We start from the raw sequence: 23,227 nt of genomic DNA on the forward strand, positions 1-23,227 counted from the left end.
CCAGGATCAGGTATGGGAGGGGGAGTAAGATGGTGTTATAGCTTGCTGTTCTTGAGGAGTTCAGGAAAGCCTCTTTGACTCTCCTTACTCTATAATGAAAAGCATTTTTATACGCTCTAGAAACACAGACAGATATATGAAAGATACTCACCGTTCAACTGTACCCCGGTACATAAGATCGAGCCTTCAATCGGATTTTTTTGGGATAGCTGGCACGGCACTTTTCCCTGTATCCACCCCTCCTCTAATATGTAAAGTATGGTGTTCTACTTGTCTTAGGAGTGTTTCTTTTCATTCCTTTGCTTCCACCCTGGACACTACATTAGAAGGGTTTCTACTGTACCCCCTGTCATTTGACCTTGAAGCCGTACACTACCGTTCAAAAGTTTGGGGTTACATTGAAGTGTCCTTATTTTTGAAGGAAAAGCACTGTACTTTTCAATTAAGTTAACTTTAAACTAGTCCTAACTTTAAACAAATACACTCTGTACATTGCTAATGTGGTAAATGACTATTCTAGCTGCAAATGTCTGGTTTTTGGTGCAATATCTACATAGGTGTATAGAGGCCCATTTCCAGCAACTATCACTCCAGTGTTCTAATGGTACAATGTGTTTGCTCATTGGCTCAGAAGGCTAATTGATGATTAGAAAACCCTTGTGCAATCATGTTCACACATATGAAAACAGTCTAGCTCATTACAGAAGCTACAAAACTGACCTTCCTTTGAGCAGATTGTGTTTCTGGAGCATCACATTTGTGGGGTTAATTAAACGCTCAAAATGGCGAGAAAAAGAGAACTTTCATGTAAAACTCGACAGTCTATTCTTGTTCTTAGAAATGAAGGCTATTCCATGCGAGAAATTGCTAAGAAATTGAAGATTTCCTACAACGGTGTGTACTACTCCCTTCAGAGGACAGCACAAACAGGCTCTAACCAGAGTAGAAAAAGAAGTGGGAGGCCACGTTGCACAACTAATCAAGAAGATAAGCACATTAGAGTTTTTAGTTTGAAAAACAGACGCCTCACAGGTCCCCAACTGGCATCTTCATTAAATAGTACCCGCAAAACACCAGTGTCAACATCTACAGTGAAGAGGCGGCTGCGGGATTTTGGGCTTCAGGGCAGAGTGGCAAAGAAAAAGCCATATCTGAGACTGGCCAATAAAAGAAAAAGATTAAGATGGGCAAAAGAGTACAGACATTGGACGGAGGAAGACTGGAAAAAAGTGTTGTGGACGGATGAATCCAAGTTTGAGGTGTTTGGATCGCGAAGAAGGACGTTTGTGAGACGGAGAACAAATGAAAAGATGCTGGAAGAATGCCTGACGCCGTCTGTTAAGCATGGTGGAGGTAATGTGATGGTCTGGGGTTGCTTTGGTGCTGGTAAGGTGGGAGATTTGTACAGGGTAAAAGGGATTCTGAATAAGGAAGGCTATCACTCAATTTTGCAACGCCATGCCATACCCAGGGGACAGCGCTTGATTGGAGCCAATTTCATCCTACAACAGGACAATGACCCTAAACACACCTCCAAATTGTGTAAGAACTATTTACAGCAGAAGCAGGCAGCTGGCATTCTATCGGTAATGGAGTGGCCAGCGCAGTCCCCATATCTGAACCCCATTGAGCTGTTGTGGGAGCAGCTTGACCGTATGGTACACCAGAAGTGCCCATCCAACCAATCCAACTTGTGGGAGCTTCTTCTAGAAGCATAGGGTGCAATTTCTCCAGCTTACCTCAACAGATTAATAGCTAGAATGCCAAAGGTGTGCAATGCTGTAATTGCTGCAAAAGGAGGATTCTTTGACGAAAGCAAAGTTTGATGTAAAAACAATATTGTTTCAAATACAAATCATTATTTCTAACCTTGTCAATGTTTTGACTCTATTTTCTATTCATTTCACAACGTATGGTGGTGAATAAGTGTGACTTTTCATGGAAAACACAAAATTGTTTGGGTGACCCCAAACTTTTGAACAGTAGTGTATATTATACCAATTAAAGAATTGGGTAGGCAGTAAATAAGTGCTATTTATTGCATATCTCTTCAGAGGGCCTCTTATAGATATTGCTTATTACCGTTTTGACTTAAGAATGTTGCCCCTGCTTTGCCAGGAGAAAGCGACTTCTCGCTCCTCTATCTTCAGAAGTTGTATTGCTTGTATGTCTCAGTTTCTTGTTTAAAAATTCTTTTGATATTCTAAAAAAATGATGTATTGATACCTCCCTCTCTACCACTCTTGTCTTTGCTTCTGCATCCAATTCCTTCCCCTTACCTTCCCCTCCATTTCCCTTTCTATTCTAGTTGTATTGTCTTTGTTCTTTTCTCCCTCTTGTTAGCAATGTGTTACCTGATTTGTATGCCTTAAAACAATAAAAATCAAATGTGTTGAACGATACTCACTGTCTTTCTGATCTAACAGCTATCTAACAGTGTCAGCAGTTTGGAATGTGAATAACAGCTGATAGATTCCCTTTAAATCCATAGCATATAGAGATGAGCGAACCTCGAGCATGCTTGAGTTCATCCGAACCCAAACGTTCGGTATTTGATTAGCTGGGGCTGCTGAACTTGGATAAAGCTCTAAGGTTGTCTGGAAAACATGGATACAGCCAATGACTATATCCATGATTTCCACATAGCCTTAGGGCTTTATCCAACTTCAGCAGCCACCGCTAATCAAATGCCAAAAGTTCGGGTTCGGATGGACTCGAGCATGCTCGAGGTTCGCTCATTTCTAATAGCATGTCAATGTTGGATATGCAACATTGCTGAACTTACAAACTGACTTGTAAACTGGGCTGGATTTACTATTTGGCACCTGAAGACCTATGTCTAGGGTAGGAGTATTAAACGGATGTAGTGCTTAAAGGGGTACTCCGGCAAATCAACTGGTGTTAGAAAATATTACAGATTTGTAATTTACTTCTATTTAAAAGTCTTCAAGTACTTATCAGAAGCTGTATGCCCTGCAGAACATGGTGTATTATTTGCAGTCTGAGACAATGCTCTCTGCTGCCACTTCTGTCTGTTACTGGAACCTTCCAAAGCAAGAGAGGTTGTGTATGGGGATTTGCTGTTGCCTTGGACAGTTCCTGTCACAGACAGAGGTGGCAGCAGAGAGTACGATTTCAGACTGCAAAGAATACATCACTTACAGCAAGATTTACAGCAGTACTGGAGTACTTGAAGTACTGGAAGACTTGAGATTTTTTAATAGATGTAAATTACAAATCTATATAACTTTTTGACACCAATTGATTTGAAAGAAAAAAATTGACAGACTACCCCTTTAACCCTTTCCCGCACAAGGACGTAACTGTACGTCCTCGCGCGGGTGCCGGCGTTCAGAGCGGGGCCGCACGGCGACCCCGCTCTGAACCGCCGTAGTCCCGGGTGCATCATGCAGCCCGGGGCCGCGGCTATTAGCGGGCACGGTCCGATCGCCGTGCCTGCTAATAAGGTAATCAGATGCAGCTGTCAAAGATGGCGCTGATCCCGGCTCGGCACTTGTTTGTTTTCGGCTGCAGCAGCTGAAAGCAAACGAGTGCCTATCTCAACGATCTATGCTGTATAAGTATATACAGCATAGATCAATGAGTGATCAGTGCACTTATACTAGAAGTCCCCCATGGTAAACGGCTTAAGTGCAAAAAAATCCCAAAGTGCAAAATTGTGCATTTTTGGTCGCATCAGATCCAGAAAAATTGTAATAAAAAGCGATCAAAAAGTCGCATATGCGCAATTAAGGTACCCATAGAAAGAACACATCATGGCGCAAAAAATGACACCTCACACAGCCCCATAGACCAAAGTATAAAAGCGTTATAAGTGTGGCAATGGAGCGATTATAAAGAACATATATTTGTTAACAACGGTTTGAATTTTTCACAGGCCATCACATACAATAAAAGTTATACATGTTACATATCGTTGTAATCGTAACGACTTGAAGAACATATATAACATGTCAGTTTTTCCATAGGATACACAGCGTAAAAACGAAAAAACCCCAAAGAAAAATAATTGTGTTTTTTTTTTCAATTTCACTGCGCATATAATTTTTTTATGGTTTCGCAGCATATTTTATGCAAAAGTTCAGCCTGTCATTGCAAAGTACAATTAGTGAAGCAAAAAATAAGGGCTCATGTGGGTCTGTAGGTATAAAAATGCAAGTGCCATGGCCTTTTAAGCACAAGGAGTAAAAAAAGAAAACGCAAAAACAAAAATTAGCCTGGTCCTGAAGGGGTTAATTGAGTAAAAAAAAAAAATCTGATTTGAAAAAATCAATTTTAGCCCTTGGTTCTATCTATATGGGCTAGAACTACTGTTAAATTTACCCGCATAGCCATTTTAAAATTTAAGAAATATATCGTTGATGAAATGAAAAGAAAGAAAGAAAAGAAATGAAAACACCATAGCAGACTTTTAAAAAAAAAAAAAAAGTCAAGCGCCTAAAAAAAAAAACTCAATATACAAAGAAACAGTGTCTATAGTGCATCTCAAATTTCATTATTGATTTTAGAGAAATAACAGGCAGCAGTGTTATCTGGTAAAAGAAAAAACAAAAAGCAGTACAAAAAGGGAAAAAATATGCTTGTGTCACTTGACTTTCTTTTTTTAAAATACAGCCCTCATATTATTACAGTATGTCAAAGGGGGGAAAAAAGTGGGAATGTTTTTTTATTTTTTTTTTAAAAAGTGCCAAACTGAGTTTATTGATATTTTTTATTATTTCCAGATTTGTGACTAAGTGAAAATCTTTTCTTAACAAAATGTTGAGATCTTTTTTTTAACAGCCTGAATGACAGATGAGGGGAGGGTGAACCTCACCACTGTGCACATAGCCTAAAGCTTGTTTGTCGAAGTTTGAGAATTTTAATAATTATCTCTTCTCTTTTATCTAGGCTGAATGATAACCATCTGTTTATGTAAATCTGGTAATTACAGAATTGTAAACAGGCTCAATATTATCCACATACCTGGAACGTATCTGCACTGTTCACATTAAACAGTTGATGACTCCCTGATCCCAATATGATGGGTCCAGAGCTTGCTTCTGTGCCGTAGACATGAAGGAACACAGTAGCATCAGTGCCAGCATTAGGGAAGTTGCCAGTCACAAGTGTGATCTTCCATTCCCCTTCTGTAAAGACAAGAATAGTGTGTCCAATCTAACTAATGCCCAAATGAAATTAGTGGAAACATTTGGATATTAGAAATTTAGAGAAAAAGCAGTCTGGAAATAAAACACTTAATCTGGTCTTGGACTGGTGAGCATCTGGATATCCGTGCAGCTGTAAAGTTTATCAACAACTTGTATTAAATCCCAATTTCCATCCAGATATTGATCTATTATCAATTACACAATCAAGTACACAATTTGCACCTATTTAGCTTATAGCGGGCAGATATTATAGTTTAGTATTCCACTTTGGTATTATGTGATATTAATATGGTGGCTCACCACCTCAAGCGGAGCAGGATCACTCAAGTAGAACTAGATAATTAAAGGGGTGTACCAGTTCGGTAAAATACATATTGAATCATCACCTCTAGTGAAGACTAACAATTTGATCCATACTTGTTATTATCTTTCAGTCTCCTTCCCCCAGTTCTGAGCTGCTGCTTTCTGATAAAGACACAGAAAAAACTGTGTATGAGCTGTTCACTCTGCCTACCCCTCCCTTTTGAGACGGCTCATGTAAACAGCTCCCTTGATGCTGTATCTTTACTCTGTGGTGCCGGTAGGATTTATCACAGTGAGGTCAGATGGGAAGAAAAGCTCACACACAGTTTTGTGTGTCTTCAGCAAAAGCAGCAGCTCAGAAATGGGAAAAGGAGACTGAATAGATAATAACAAGTATGAAATGAACTGTTAGTCTCCACTAGGGGTGATAATTCAAGATGTATTTTACCTAACCGGTACACCCCTTTAATTATCTAGTTCTACTTGAGTGATCCTGCTCCGTTTGAGGTGGTGAGCCACCATAAAGATATCACATAATACCAAAATGGAATACTAAACTATAATATCTGCCCACTATAAGCTAAATAGGTGCAAATTGTATATGTATGATAGATTAATATCAAGATGAAAATTGGGATTTAGCTGAGGTACAGTCACCATCTATCTGCTTCAGAGCTGATACACAGTAGGCTTCATTTTGGTGGTGAGCTGCTCCTTTGTGCACCTTCTGAGCCGATGTTCAGCTGCCTAACAGAATTGACTTATGCCTGTTATTAAGGCTGAGGTTACACAGCGATGTAAAAATAAAAAGTGAGCTGGGCATAATAAGTCACTTTTAGAGATCTTACCGTTGGCTTTGGTAGGGTTTCCTACTTCAGAAGGAAGTTCCTCTTCTAAAACTAAAAACATCATAGACTTACATTAACAATAATTCTTTATAAGTAATGATCTGACATTTACAAAATCAACTGCACCAACTAGATTTATCTAAACATAGACAAGCATTAAGCAGAATGAAATCTGAGAATTGGAAAACACAACCAAGCTGGTTTTATGTTTATCTTCGTGTTTTCTTTTTTTTTTCTTTCAATATTTTTTGACAATTATTGGGCTATTTAGAATTATGAACAGTAACTAATATGTCAAAGACTCATTTATTCTGCTCTGCCATACTCCTGTATCTACCTTTTTGATGTTCAATAAAAAAATATGTAAAAAAAAAATGGTAATGTGAAAAGGATAAATCTTATTTCCAGCAGGGTTAGATACATTTGTCTGCCATGTTGACAAGTATCTCAATAGAGAAGGGAATTACTGTATGTTTAAAAATAGACTATTGTCATTGACTACTATGTGCACATCACTTGTGTTAGCAATCCAATCCTTCTTATGCTTATTAAAAATGAACAGCTGGAAACTTCCTCTTGTAGTATAGAAAAATCCCCTGTTGTCTCCTGGAAACCATTGATAGCCTTATGTTGGCAGATCTGTAACTCTTACAATTTGTCTCTCTATATTACTTTGAGCGCATGATGGCAGTATGCTGCGTCATTTACCTACACTTCAGAGTATAGCAAGGTTCCTTTTATACATAAAGATTTTACATGGCATGTCAAATTGAGGGGCCAGGGCTGCATGAACAATCCTTGTATCGTTTGTGCATCCCAGGAAATTGACAGCACACTTATGTATATATCTGTGCTGTCAGTTTCCAGATCACTAGCAGGCTATACTTACCATGCTGCTTGTAATCCAGCATCTGGCTTCTCCAGTTTTTCGGCTGTACCTTCAAGGCCTCCTCTGGCTGTCAATCATTCCAGAGGAGGCAGTGGCCTGAAGATACAGCAGCAGTCAGAGGGCCAGAGAACCAGATGCCGTATCACAAGCAATGTGAAAAGTATAGCCTGCTAGTGATCTGGAAACTGACAGTACTATCAGTTTCTCTTTATCTTTATTGCCTGCACAAACCCTGTTTAGGCCACGTTCACACAATGTATTTATTGTTTAAACAATGGCCGTTGTTGCAAGTTTGCAACAATGGCCATTGTTTAATTATAGCAGCTGATCACATTAACCCCTATGGAAACCCAGCCGGAGTGCATACACACTGTGATTTGATGTGGTCGCACAAAAAACTAATAAAAACTGATGGCTCTGGCCGTATTTTACATTATATGCTATGGCTAATTGGAGTGCGGGCACACCCGAGTGTGTTCCCATATACCAATTAAAAAGAAGTGATGTTATCCAAGCCGGTACTGCAGCACTGGCCGGGTTGAAAATCTCAGACAGTGGCTGTTCTGTGATACGGCTGTGTCACAGAACAGCCTCTGATTTGCCATGTGTGAACATGGCCTTACACAGAAAGATGTGCCGCTGATAAAGATAGGTTTTAAAGCAGGTTCAAAACAGAAGATACACCAATAATTGTGAGTCTGCCCAGTTGATCACTTTCACTTTTACATGGGCCAATTATCTAGCGATGCTCCTGGACGATGATGGGCCCATATAAAATGCCCTTTAAATAGAAACTTTTAAGACTAAACATAAAGTCATAATTAGATCTATCAACAGTAGCTACCCTGCTTAGCAACAAAGAACTACAAACAAAAATTGTTAAAAGTGTCACTGTCGTTATAACTTTCAAAATCTAAATCAATAGTAAAAGTGATATAAAGCAAATTTGCAATTTACAGTATTATTTTTTGTTGTTATCATGCTTTAAAGCGACTCTGTACCCACAATCTGTCCTACTCAAACCGCTTGTATCTTTGGATAGCTGCTTTTATTCCAAGATCTGTCCTGGGGTCTGTTCGGCAGGTGATGCAGGCATTGTCCTAAAAACAACTTTTAAACTTGCAGCCCTCTGTTAAATTTGCGTGGCCTAGAGTGTCCATGCCCCAGGTTTGCAACACCTCTCCGTCGCTCCTTCCCGCCCTCTTCACCACTAGGAACGCCCCTGGGCAGCATTTCTCCTATTCATCACCTGTCTGAGCACTGCACATGTGCCTTAATGATCCAATACATGTGCAGTGTTCACACAGGTGAAGAATAGGAGAAATGCTGCCTCGGGGTGTTCCTAGTGGCGAAGAGGGTGGGGAGGAGGGATGGAGGGGCATTGCAAGGTTAGGACATAGACACTCTAGGCCACGCCAATTTGACACAGGGCTGCAAGTTTAAAAGTTGTTTTTAGTACAATAACTGCATCACCTGCCGAAGGGACCCCAGGACAGATCTTAGATTAAAAGCAGATATGCGACAGTACAAGTCACTTTAAGACAAAGCTATACTTATCTGAAATCCAATGCCAGTCTCCCGAAGTCAAATTTTTATTCATGGCTCAATGCATCCGTCAATCAAATGACTGCCTTCTCTCTGTGAGCGCTCAGATGATCGGGGAAACACAGGACTTCCTGTATTTAGACTCTTTGGGGGGAAAAACGAGTCAGAACACAGGAAGTGCTTTGTTTTTCAAGATAACTAACAAAAAAAAAGAATGTAAATTGCAAACTGTTTTATATCACATCTACTGTTGATTTAGGTTTTGAACATTATAACAACAGTGACACTTTAAATTATATTATGATGAAAAGCGTGGAGACAGCACTCAAGTGAAAAGATATGTGGTTTATTCACATCCTACTTCCCGCAACGTTTCGGCTGACACTCAGCCTTTCTCAAGCTTGAGAAAGGCTGAGTGTCAGCCGAAACGTTGCGGGAAGTAGGATGTGAATAAACCACATATCTTTTCACTTGAGTGCTGTCTCCACGCTTTTCATTGGATTTTGTCTGGACGGCCGGGATCCCGTCCGGTGAGGCGTGCACTGTTCTAATTTTCTATTTTTGTGCCATACCTGTGCTGTTCCAATACTTTTTGATGTTACTTTAAATTATATTGTCAATTTGAAACTAAGGAACTAATTTGTACCTTGCTTCAGTAGTTCAATTTCTGAATGAAGATATCCTTTAGACATATATGGAAGCCATCTAGAAGATAGATTTCACATGCAGCAATGAGAATGAAAAACTATAAAACATCAATCCAGGATACATTAGAGAAATTATATTTGTGCTTTTAAATCTGTACAGTTCTTGCCCTGTGGAACAGTAAACAATAAAGCAGGTAAGGGCCAATGTCTAAGGGAGCACCTTGCAGGGAAAGGTGGCTAGCCAGCATAAAAAAAAAAAAGGAGTTGGCAGAGGAGGTGAGGAGCTAGTAAAAGTAGCGCTTGATCCAGGGAATTTCTTTGAACAACAGACATTGTCTAGGGGATATGAGGCAGGTGATATATGGGCACTAGGCTGTCACCATTATCCAGGGGCTGGGGGCAGATAACTTGTGTATAAACACTAGGCCCTCATCATTATCCAGGGGCTGGGAGCAAGTGCTGTATGTGGTGCATAGGCATTAGGCCCTCATCATTATCTAGGGGCAGGTATGTGGTAAATGGGCACTAGGCCCTTGTCATTATCCAGAGGTTGCGGGGGCAGATAACTTATGTAAGGGCACTAGGCCCTCATCATTATCCAGGGGCTGGGGCAGGTAGGTGGTATATGGACACTAGGACCTCATCAATATCCAGAAGCTGAGGGGGGGGGGGGGGGGGCAGATAACCTGTGTATAGACACTAGGCCCTCATCATTATCCAGGGGCTGGGGGCAAGTATGTGGTAAATGGGCACTAGGCCCTTGTCATTATCCAGAGGTTGCGGGGGCAGATAACTTATGTAAGGGCACTAGGCCCTCATCATTATCCAGGGGCTGGGGCAGGTAGGTGGTATATGGACACTAGGACCTCATCAATATCCAGAAGCTGAGGGGGGGGGGGGGGGCAGATAACCTGTGTATAGACACTAGGCCCTCATCATTATCCAGGGGCTGGGGGCAAGTATGTGGTAAATGGGCACTAGGCCCTTGTCATTATCCAGAGGTTGAGGGGGCAGATAACTTATGTAAGGGCACTAAGCCCTCATCATTATCCAGGGGCTGATTTATGGACACTAGGACCTCATCATTATCCAGAGGCTGAGGGCAGGTATGTCATGTATGGGCACTAGGTACTCATCGTTATTCAGGGGTCTGGGGGACAGGTAGGTGGTATATGGGCACTAGGCCCTCATCATTATTTAGGGGCTGGGGGCAGGTATGTGATGTAAGGGCACTAGGTTCCCATCATTTGTCAGGGGTTTGAGGGACAGGGAGGTGGTAAATGAGCACTAGGCCCCCATCATTATTCAGGGGTTTGAGGGACAGGTAGGTGGTAAATGAGCACTAGGTCCCCATCATTATCCAGGGATGAGGGGCAGGTATGAACCCCAAGTACAGCCTTGGCTCAGTGGTTAGCACTGTTACCTTGGAGCACTGAGTTCCTGGGTTAAAATTCAACCAAGGGCAGCACACTGGAACTTAGATTGTAAGCTCCGGTGGGGACAGTTTACATTGCTACAGAATTCGGTCGCACATGTGAAAAAATAATGAAATAATACTAATAGGGCCTCATTTGAGGCTATACACTGGCCCACAGATTTAATGCAGCCTCATGCACTGAGCTGTAGGCCCTCCATATGCTGCCAATGCTCATGTATGATGTACTCCTACACTTCAAAGAGGGAAATATTATGGCTCTGCAAAACTCACAGGTTGTATGGAGCCATATAATGGTCATCTGAATGAGGCCTTGGTGATGTTGTACATAACTGGGACATGAGAAACCATTTTCATCTATAAATTAATGGGTAAATGTGTTTGTTTTAATTATTTGAACACGTAACTGATTGACTGATTGGTTTTCCCAGTAATCTATCAAGCGGTGCTTATTTTAATAGTACATTTTTTCTTGAACCAAAGAGTTCTAGTCATAACGTCAATGAACAGATCAAAGAACATATTAAAAAGGGGAAAAAAGTCAAGTGGCTATATAGAAATATGGTATTTAATTTAATTTCAGTAGGATAGCATTAAATTTTCCACTTTTACATACTCCAAAACTTACAGCTGAAGTTTGCTTGGGATTATGTATTATACCGTGGGTCTCGGTTGGGTTAAAATGGAAATTTTTCATTTTATTCTGAACTTAAAAAAAATAAACGTGTTGAAAGAATGAATGCCCATGTGACAGGCAGTTAGATCTTAAGGAAATGAAAGTGCAAACATTACTGAGAACTCCGTATTATAACACACAGGCTGCAGAATATTGGTGGGCTCAGATTCCATAAAAATGACATCAAACATATAAGTATCCTTGAGGGAATACAGATATACAGCATTTAAAAATGCACAGAGTAGAATTGTGATGGTATGAATAATGTTACCTTTCACAATTGAAGATATATTCTGAGAGTTCAGCCTGTTCCCCGATGATTACTTTCTCACAATACCAGTACTGTGACTTGTGATTGGCCTCGCAGCCTAGGAGCACTCTCTGGAGCTTCCCAAGTGACACGGCTTCAATTTCAAACACATCAACCTAAAGGAACAAGAGCAAAGTCAAATGTGAGGAACCGCTGCATAATACATCCACTGCTCATTTTCTTGTACTTCTATTGCCGGCTGTATTATCCTGCTTTGTCGTTCTATTAGAAAATTGATTTTTCTGCATGTCTGTTTGTGAAAAAGGAACGTCTGCCTTCAGATTTCTTTTTCTTTTATGTTACTGCACTAAATCATTGGGGTTGCATGGCAAAAAAAACAACAAAAAAACGATGGATACTGCTTGATAAGTCCTTTTTAATGATTTCCTGTCTGGATTGGACCACTTTAAGAAAACATTGTACTGCTGCTAAGGGCTGAACTTGTAATGATAATTCTCATAAGAAATCATAAGTGCGGCCAGTGTCGGACTGGAGTGCTTGGGCCCACCAGGGGAAATCTTTCTTGGGGCCCACCCTTCAGCCACCATACTTATCTATGGTAACACTAAAGGGGTAGTGCGGTGTAAAGCATTACATGTGTCCAAGGGTCCAAGGGTCCAGTTACACGGCGTGATATGGGGCAGTGTAGGGCTGCAAACGATTGCTAATCAGCAGTGCAGGAATATATAGAGATGTGCAGCCGACAGCAATGATTTTTACAGATGCAAAAAAGATCATTTGCTTGTCAGCTGATCTCTGGCACTTTTACATGGGGCTTCCTAGGAGCGCTTATTACCAATAATTGGCCCGTATAATCGGGCTATACGACAATTTTCTTTGTATGATAACGCTGTATACTTAGATACATAGGTCATACAGCCACCAATAACACCAGTATATAAAGAGCAAATATCCCCACACATATTACCGCCATACTATTACTGACCAAATACAGTATACCAAGACTGATATTACCAATAATACCAGTATATAGGAGGGAAATAGAATCACTATACATATTACCGCCATACTGTTACTGACCAGATCCTGTGTACTATGACCAATAATACCAGTACACAAGGGGGGAAATAATACCGCCACACCACAACCATCACCACCATATTGTTACTGACTAAATCCAGTTTACTAAATCCAATAAAACACAGTACCAGATAAGTAACAAATAATACCACCACGCCATACTGACTAACACCACCGCTGCTACTGAATAACGCCACCACATACTGACTAACACCATCGCTGATACTGACTACCACCACCACATACTGACTAACATCACCACTGATACTGAATAATATTCACTGTGCACAGATCACTATCACCTCATTCTGTCATATAGAGGTGGACGCAGCTCTACACAGGCTTTATACACCATATACATTACAGTGCAGTTATATCAAGTGACTCACAGGGGACGTCTTTTCCGATTGTAGCTTTTCCCTTTTCATTTTCTTCTCCATCCATCCTGGGCCGTTATAAGAACTTTTTCGAGCCACGAATCCTCAGAATCTGCCAGAAAGACATATTAGGCTCCTCACTCTGGCACCATCCTCATCTCTTTACAATATATATATCCCTTATAGTATGTGCCTGCTCTGTGTAGACACCTTATAGATTGCACCCCTCTGCCTCCCTTATAGATGTCTCTTGGTGTTGTCCATCCCTCATATAGCCCCCAGTGCTGTCCATCCCCTATATAGCCCCCTTATGTTGTCCAGCCCCCCCATATAGCCCCCTTATGTTGTCCAGCCCCCCCATATAGCCCCCTTATGTTGTCCAGCCCCCCCATATAGCCCCCTTATGTTGTCCAGATTCCCCCCATATAGCCCCTTATGTTGTCCAGCCCAGCTCCCCTCCCTCCCCATATAGCCCCCTTATGTTGTTCAGCTCCCCCCTCCTCATATAGCCCCCTTATGTTGTTCAGCCCAGCTCCCCATATAGCCCCCTTATGTTGTCCAGCCTCCCCCCTCCTCATATAGCCCCCTATGTTGTCAGCCTCTCCCCCTCCTCATATAGCCCCCTATGTTGTCAGCCTCTCCCCCTCCTCATATAGCCCCCTATGTTGTCAGCCTCTCCCCCTCCTCATATAGCCCCCTATGTTGTCAGCCTCTCCCCCTCCTCATATAGCCCCCTATGTTGTCAGCCTCTCCCCCTCCTCATATAGCCCCTATGTTGTCAGCCTCCCCCTCCTCATATAGCCCCCTATGTTGTCAGCCTCCCCCTCCTCATATAGCCCCCTATGTTGTCAGCCTCCCCCCATCTCATATAGCCCCCTATGTTGTCAGCCTCCCCCCTCCTCATATAGCCCCCTATGTTGTCAGCCTCCCCCCATCTCATATAGCCCCCTATGTTGTCAGCCTCCCCCCTCCTCATATAGCCCCCTATGTTGTCAGCCTCCCCCCATCTCATATAGCCCCTTATTTTGTCAGCTCCCCCCTCCTCATATAGCCCCCTATGTTGTCATCCTCGCCCTCTCCCCCTCCTCATATAGCCCCCTATGTTGTCAGCCTCTCCCCCTCCTCATATAGCCCCCTATGTTGTCCAGCTCCCCCCTCCCCATATAGCCCCCTATGTTGTCATCCTCGCCCTCTCCCCCTCCTCATATAGCCCCCTATGTTGTCAGCCTCTCCCCCTCCTCATATAGCCCCCTATGTTGTCCAGCTCCCCCCTCCCCATATAGCCCCCTTATGTGGCCCAGCTCCCCCCTCTGATTTAAAAAAAAAAAGCAACAACACATAACTCACCTTACCACACGCTCCCCCGTCGCTGGTCTCTTCTCTCTTCACCGCCCGACGAGCAGCTCTGCTGTGGAGTCCCGGCCAGCGCGCACCACTGAACTCAGTGTGTGACTCGGCGGCTGGGACTTCCGGTTCAGGGCGCGCATACCGGAAGTCCCAGCCACCGCGGCGCACACTGAGGTCAGTGATACGTGCTGACCAGGACACAACAGAGCTGCTCCTCGGGCGGGACGGGGCGGGGAACACTCTTGTGATCGCAAGCAAAACGCTGCTTGCGGTCACAAGAGTGACTGACAGGGCGGGAAGCCTATGGCTTCTCGCGCTGTCAATCAGAATACTACATTTAACTGGAAGCGATTGTTGCGATCGCTTCCAGTTAAAAAGGAAAGGAAAGCAACGGAGTGGGCCCCCGAGGAGCACAGGGCCCCGAGTGGGCCCCCCAGGAGCACAGGGCCCCGGCTGGGCTTGAGTGGAGACCACATTTCTGCAGTCTCCAGCCCTGTGTCCCCTGACTGGGGAGCGGGGCCTACCGGGGAAATCCCCGGCTCCCCGGTGGCCCAGTCCGAGCCTGAGTGCGGCCTCCTTGCTCTGTTCTCGTACTGACAGTGACTGGACAACATGGGTCTGAGGCCAAGAGGTCCATTTACATCTTAGGCTAGGTTCACACTGCGTTTTCAGCATCCGTTTAACGCATCCGTTTTTTGCAAAAAACGCATGAAAAACGGATAGCAAAAAACGGATTCATTTGTGTACATCCGTTTTTCCATTGACTTCCATTATAAGAAAAAACGGATCCGTTTTTTTTGACGGACCAAAACGGACAAAAAAACGTTGCTGACCCTATTTTTCTGGGCGTTAAAAAAAACGGATCCGTTAAACGGATGCTGAAAACGCAGTGTGAACCTAGCCTTAGGGAAAAAACTTTAAGCTCTTCCTTTTCCTTCCTTTTGTCGGCCTATGATATTATTTTAGCAAAGTGCTGAAAGACTATTTGCCACTAGAGAGATCCTTTCATCTTCAGATATTTAGGATGAGTTAAGAAAGAGGAGTCAATGGGCACATTTGCACAATAGACTGAACATCTAATCCTCCTGATTGGTAATGTGCTTATGTGATTCAGGATATGTAATACTAGCTCAAAGTGGACCCCTTTGTCGTCTTTGCACAAGTTTATGGACCTATCACATGATTTTATTAAAAAACGTATAGTAGTTAGGCTTTCTGCCAATTGTGTAAACTGAAAAGTTCACGTCCCTATGTGTCTACCTAAATGTGTGCCCCAATTGCACCCAGGCCAGCATCCATGACACGTACTCCATCAGACATCCTCTCACTACGCCCTATTTTTCAAACTGAGTCTATAAACTTTTTTGTGAGTACTAGTATTTTGGCACTCACTTCTCATCACGCCTCAAAATAAATACACTGAAATATGTGCACCATAGTTTTTAATGGAAAAAGGGCCCCAGTTTAGGCCAAGTTCACATAGCGTATAACACCGGCCGTTCTGTAACCCGGCAGTGCAATACCTGCCGGATGATCTTTATTTGTGCTGAATTGTGCACGCATCATAATTCACCCTAGCCGACAATGGAGCCGTTCTCTCCATTGTGTGACCTGTCAGGCTTGTGTGGTCACTAGTCAATGAATAGAGGCCACAGAAACTGACATGTCAGCTTTTCGTGCGGCCACTAGGGATCCCGGCTGGAGCGTATACTATGTGCATACACTCACTGCACTGCACGTTACTTTTGTATTAATCATGATCGTTATTGCAAATCGGCAACAATGGCCGTGATTAATACACAACTTATGTTGTGAGAACCTTACACTGTAAATTGCAGTGTATATTATTTTGCATGTTAAGCTAAAATATGCCAGAATACTGTAAGTCACATACTGCGCTTATTCCAAGCATGAGTCCTTTATACCTCTGCTTTTTTGTGTAGCTTGCACGAAAATGGTTTAGAAATGAGTCTTTTTTTGATGCGATGAAAGGACAAAAATTTAACACTTAATGAATAATAAAATGCCCTCCACATTGTGAATATAGCCTAATTTCAATAATTTATATGTGTAGCCTCACTAGAAGTGAGGTTATACCCTATGCTAGAAGCCATTAACATACTGGAACAGATTGCTGAACTCAGGGAGACCAGCCAAACAACAACACTGCCAGCTGCTAGTGAAAGCGCTCAATGTAGTGAAGTCCTAGGTGCATTGCCCCCTTGGAAACATGAATGTGCAAAAGAGGAGCCCGTGGAGCCTCATTGAAGAGTCTCAAAACACAGGACTAGCCAGATATCCCTCCGGGAAGGACCCAGCCAAGGGGCAGCTCCTGTTAGGAAACCACCAAAACCACAATATTAAGTGGCCCTATAAGTCAATGTAATGACAAGGGATAAACAAAGGCTAGGTAACCATCCACATACAGCTGTTTCGGGGTGTTGCCCCTCATCAGTGTGGAGCAGGATTCTGGCTAGGTGGTTTGGTTTATCCCTTGTCATTACATTGACTTATAGGGCCACTTAATATGGTGGTTTTGGTGGTTTCCTAACAGGAGCTGCCCCTTGGCTGGGTCCTTCCTGGAGGGATATCTGGCTAGTCCTGTGTTTTGAGACTCTTCAATGAGGCTCCACGGGCTCCTCTTTTGCATATTCATGTTTCCCAGGGGGCAATGCACCTAGGACTTCACTGCATTGAGCGCTTTCACTAGCAGCCGGCAGTGTTGTTGTTTGGCTGGTCTCCTGGAGTTCAGCAATCAGTTTCTCTTATGGCTCTACTAGGCATTGCTCCCACCTAGCCAGAATCCTGCACCACACTGATGAGGGGCAACACCCCGAAACAGCTGTATATGGATGGTTACCTAGCCTTGGTTTATCCCTTGTCATTACATTGACTTATAGGGCCACTTAATATGGTGGTTTTGGTGGTTTCCTAACAGGAGCTGCCCCTTGGCTGGGTCCTTCCCGGAAGGATATCTGGTTAGTCCTGTGTTTTGAGACTCTTCAATGAGGCTCCACAAGCTCCTCTTTTGCATATTAACATACTGGAGCCACCGTGGAGTACCACTTTGGGCCCAGTTCCTGACATACCTGGCAAACTGGCGGATTAAGCCAGACATTTCACCTGTACAGAGGCCATTCAAAGTCAAACATAAAGCAGGTCTCCATTATGGTTTACAGAGAGAATTCCATTTGGTGACTGCCTTAATAGGTTATGTGTACATGGGTTGTCCATATCCAGAATGTTATTAAGCCCTTTATCTCAATTTAGAAAGCAGGGTATGCAATAAATAGGAGTTTTACCTGCCCTTGCTTGAAAGGATTTACCAAGCCTGGTCTGAACAAAGTTCTTTTTCCTGAGTCTCCTCGTTCTCCATACAAGCAGATATAAACCTGAGCCTCAGTGCCCGCTTGTTCGAGATGTCCTGTATAGACTTTGATCGTGTACTTAACAACTAGAAAAAAGACAGACACATATCTATCATCACTACACAATCAAAAGTGCTCTATATGTTGCCACATTCTCATTTAGCTGCTTTGATTTGAAGAGTGGAATCACAGGAAAGAGAAGACAGTAAATCAAGTATTCACTAAAAGGCTATGTTCACACTACGTTTAACAATGTCCGTTGCATAGCACTAAACCAGACCAGAAAAAAAGAAACATGCATACAACCAGGTTGTACATTAAAAAGGCATCTTTATTCCAACAATCCTTGTAACAAACAATACTATGGCAGACATGAAAAACAAGTTGAACATTTACAAGTCTACATTAATAACAATTAAAAAGTTACATTGCCCTGCTATGAATAAAGGAAAAGGCACCACATTTCTGACAGATAAATTATGATTCTGCAGTATCCTTCTACACAATGAGGTCGGGTTTAGTTTACATGGGGTGCCTGTTGCTTTATTCATGGCAGGCAAGGTAGATTTGTAATTGTTGTTAATGTAAGCATGTATATGTTTAAATTGTTTTTCATGTCTGCCATTGTATTTTTTTTACAAGGATTGTTGGAATAAAGATACCTTTTTGATGAACAATCTGGTTATATGCATGTTTCTTTTTTACTCCATTTCTTATTCACTACATTTCTAGGTAGTGAGACCAGACCTCCAGTACACACACAGGACGTCCATCCTTATTTCTATGACCAATCACAGCACAGCACTCTGTTATGCCATAACATAGTGCTAGTGAGACTGTGATGAGGGGAGATTTACATAATATAGTACTGTACTATAGATGGCATGTGGATGGAGAATGAGTTACTGATGCACTGGCTTTGCAAGGTGCCATGTGTGCAGAAAGGAAAGAAGCAGCAGCATGGCAAGGAAGATTTTACACTAAGCACTGGCCTGTATGTTGAGAAGGAAGCCTTGATGTACCTTTTATGGGCAATGCTGATTCCCTGTAAAATTGATAATGCCTCCACCTCTATTTAGAAAGCCCAGAGTCATTCTCTTTCTCTCTCTCCTCTTTTCCCTTTGGTAAATGAAGTGATTTACAAATATGTTACAGAATAGAGACGATCGAACAACCGAAAATCTTAGGTTCGATCGAACTCGAACCTTGCGGGACCTTCCTCATTTGATTCCTGATGCCTTCCTGGTCCGTGGGGAAGGAGGAGACAGCCCGGGTACTGCCTGGAATTTCAAGATACAGCCTATTACCTAGGCTGTATTCCGGAATTCCAGGCGGTACCCGGGCTGTCTCCTCCTCCCCCACAGACCGGGAAGGCATCAGGAATCAAATGCAGAAGGTCCCGTAAGGTTCAAGTTTGATCGAACCTAAAATTTTCGGCTGTTCGATCATCTCTTTTACAGATCACATATACTATCAAATGGAGGAGAGCTGAAACAACAATGGTCATTTTACTCGAGAAATCAGTGGTGGTCCAGGATCACTTTCTCAACCAATATGTTCTGTTATTAAACCTGTTTACAAGGCCATTTGGATTGTCTATGGTAATGTAAATATATCTGTGGTAATAGTATAGACTGGGCTTTGTTTGTCAGGGCATTATTTCAGCTCTGTTACTTTAATGGAGCGAGCCCTTTAATACTTTCTTCTTTTGCCATAGATATAGAAAATAAAGGACTTGTCTATCAAACTTAGTACTCAGTAGGCAGCACCACAGCTACCGGATCCAAAATGAAAAAAAAAAAAGAAATGCAATCATTCTGAGCCTAGCTGATTTGCAATACATTCAGCCATTTCTTTCCTAAAACGGATATTAAGAGAAGAGGCTTAAATTAAATGAAAAAGAGAAAGGCAGTTCTAAAATGTAACTTGCAAGGTAATGATCAGATAAAGCTGGATTCGTTTTATGAATTTTAACTGGAGACTGGTAAGTTTTTTGGCTCATGTGAAGTCGCTACTGACTGAAAAATAAAACAGCAAATTAGCAGCGTAATATAAGAACAGAAACTTGTAAAGTAAATTAGAAAATCTAAAAAAGAAAAATTACGTATAAATCTTCATATCATATATATAAAACTATAAAATGAATTGCCTGGCACTCAAAATATATGTCTTGGTTATTTCAATGTGGAGAGTCCATAAACACTGTATAGGGCTCAGTGTTATTGTACTTCCTTTCCTAGATTTTTTTAGGACCATGCCAGGATGGAGGTATATGATTCTGCTTACTTCTCACATATATAGTCAATCAATAATTTTTTTAAATAAAACTTGAGAAGAGAGTCCTACAAAGGTATGGGTTGCTGCTTTGGTCACCATGCACGTGCATGTTTTTACATACTGTAGAAGCCTAAGACCATGGCTTTAGGGTTGTGGGAAATGGTTTGTTTGAGTTTAGATAAAACGCGACTGCTTTCTGTCACAAACAGTGCCACCCTTATCTAAATGTTGCGTACTTGTAACCAATTCACATAAATGGAGCTGAGCCTTAATAGCAAACACAACCCATGGACAGATGAGGCGTTTGTGAAAAAAAGATGTCATTTGTTTTGTTGAACCTGGACAACCCCTTTAACAGAGAAAGAAAGGTGGCTTGCAATGTTTTGACCACGACTTATCTCCAAAACACCTAAAAAAACAATAGTTATGTCCTTGTTTTCCCTTTTTAGTTGTTTCACCCCTTTCTCTAATGGCCCTATTCCATGAGTCGTTTGGAGGAGCAAACGAGCGCTATTAGCGCTTGTTTGCTCCTCGTTCCTCACTCGCTGCCCCCGCTATTCAACGCGGCGGCAGCGAGCGGGTGAGTGCGGGAGGGGCGGCGGGGAGCTGCTGGGGGGCTGCCCGGGGGATCGCTGATCGTCCGGGCAGCCCATAGGATACAGCAGCGCCTGCTGCCGATGCTCCTATTCAACGGAGCGACGGCAGCAGATCGCTGCTATATCAGTCGCTTGTTTTTCAACATGAACGATGTCGGCTGATCGTTGCACTCTATTTCACGGGATGAATATCGTTCGTAGCGGCCGATATCGGCCGAATACGAACGATATTGCTCCTCTAAACGACCCGTGGAATAGGGCCATTAGAGTGACTTTTTTTGTTTATTAAATTGAAAAACCTTTTTTTTTTAATCTATCTATATTTTCTATCTATGGAGTTGTGTGTGGGCTCATTGTTGGTGTGGTCAACTGTACTTTTTTATTCGTATCATTTTGGGGTTGATGGAACTTTTTGATTACATGTTTTGTGGAATGTGACGTGGCCAAAATATGCAATTCTGGTTTTATTTATGTGGAGTTTTGTATATCATGTTCAAGAAAATCTAGAAACACATGGATCCACTGTGTGAAAACAAATAAAGTTAAAGTTCCTCTTTATTCATCTTTGTTCACTGTATAGAATTTGGTGTTTTATAGAAGTTAGACTTTTTGGTGCCAAAGATTTGCAGAAACCCTGCAGTCAGGTAGAGGGTAGACGCGACAGGTTTCATGAAGGTAAAGAAAACACAATTTCCTCTAAATTAAAGCAACTCTGTACCCACAATCTGACCCCCCAAATCACTTCAGATAGCTGCTTTTAATCCAAGATCTGTCCTGGGGTCTGTTCGGCAGGTGATGCAGTTATTGTCGTAAAAAACAACTTTTAAACTTGCAGCCCCATGCCCAACGGGAGTATCTGTGCCCTAACTTTGCACCACCCCTCTGTCCTTCCTTCCCACCCTCCTCATCATTAGGAATGCCACTGGAACATTTACTCCTGTCTGAACATTGCACAGGTGCATAATGATCCAGCCCATGTTCAGTATTCACACAGGTGGGGAGCATTTCTGGAGCATTCCTAATCATAAGGAGGGTGGGGAAGAGGGACAGAGAGGTTGTGCCAGCCTAATGCATATACAATCTAAGCCCCGACCGTTGGGCACGGGGCTGCCAGTTTAAAAGTTGTTTTTTAGGACAATAACTGAATCACCTGCCAAACGGACCCCAGGACAGATCTTGGATTAAAAGCAGCTATGTGAAGGTACAAGTGGTTTGGAAGGGGGGGGGGGTCAGATTGTGGGTACAGATTCGCTTTAGGAATGAGATGAATATTCTTCCCTGGTCAAAAAATGACCATTCCAATCTGCTTAAAATTAAATATAGGTTTAAATCAATAACAACCAAGCACTGTACATGTTGCCTGGATGTGGGCTTTAATGATGTCATTGGAAATGTATGTTGTAGGATTAAAGCTTCGGTAATCTAGTAGGAGAAGGGTGGGAACTTGGCTATCAGGGACAACCAGAGACCTTGAGGAAAAGACAGAATGGGGTTTTATTGCTTTTTGCTTCTCTTACAGCCTAGAAAGAACAAAATTGGCATCATGTAGTGAACAGAGGCAGCAGTTATATCATTGCATTTATTGTAATCCACTCTGGCAGTCACTAATGTCATGACAGGGAACATTTCTTTGAAGTTAGGGTATGTTAACACTGAGCAAATGGGGCGGAATTCCGTGACGGAACTCTCCGCCACAGAATTCTACCTGCTTCAGTGTCAGGCCACATGTCTATAAGAGGGCCTGCGCGCCTCTGCTCTCCTCAGCTCAAAGAATTGATATGCACATCATTACTTGAAATAGCGATGCATGGTCAATGGCTGATGACTGTGTAAAAAAAACAAATAAATTAACTTTATACATTTCCACACTCCGCTGATGTTTTTCTCATATCTGCCCACTCCCTGCTGCTGCTGCTGCAGCTAAAGTTTCTACACCGGTCTGTAATACGACCCTAAGAAGCTTTTGTGCTAAACCTGGAGAGATCTTAGTCACCAAACATCCAATTTAAATTGGGTCCAAAGAACTTTGCTAAAATTTTTCACTATGATTAAAAAAAGAAGAGAGAAATCAAGAGAGAGAGAGAGAGAGAGAGAGAGAGAGAGAGAGAGAGAGAGAGAGGGGAATAAGCAATAGTTTAAAAAAAAATAATAAAATACAAAAGCCATCACCATAGCTTTTGCCTTCAAGTATATATCAAGACAACGGAAACAAAACAAGGACGCTATTTGAATGGAAATTTACATAAAAATATAAAATAAAAAATAACTTAACTTCATGGACACAATATAACTATAAAACTCTAAAAAGGTTAAAAAACTGTTTTGCAAAAACTGCCCAATGTGTTACAAAAAAACTTTCAGTAGCCCAGGGTGAAAAAAAAGAAAGATTGAGAACCA

At 42.2% G+C, this 23,227-nt stretch overlaps 1 protein-coding gene across 5 annotated transcripts in view; it reads right to left on the bottom strand.

Annotated features, from left to right (window-relative positions):
- RP1 (RP1 axonemal microtubule associated) overlaps positions 1-23,227 on the bottom strand; it is a 313,669-nt gene that overhangs the window by 185,415 nt on the left and 105,027 nt on the right. For all 5 annotated transcript variants that reach the window (XM_069957582.1, XM_069957581.1, XM_069957583.1 and 2 more), the window contains exons 21-25: positions 17,892-18,043; positions 11,786-11,940; positions 9,403-9,461; positions 6,323-6,373; positions 4,987-5,150 (exon numbers count right to left, since the gene is read on the bottom strand). In XM_069957582.1, coding sequence (XP_069813683.1) covers positions 4,987-5,150; positions 6,323-6,373; positions 9,403-9,461; positions 11,786-11,940; positions 17,892-18,043 — 581 coding nt within the window. The remainder of the gene's footprint in view (positions 1-4,986; positions 5,151-6,322; positions 6,374-9,402; positions 9,462-11,785; positions 11,941-17,891; positions 18,044-23,227) is intronic.

Source organism: Dendropsophus ebraccatus, chromosome 2, assembly GCF_027789765.1.
Source record: "Dendropsophus ebraccatus isolate aDenEbr1 chromosome 2, aDenEbr1.pat, whole genome shotgun sequence".
Lineage (NCBI taxonomy): Eukaryota > Metazoa > Chordata > Amphibia > Anura > Hylidae > Dendropsophus > Dendropsophus ebraccatus.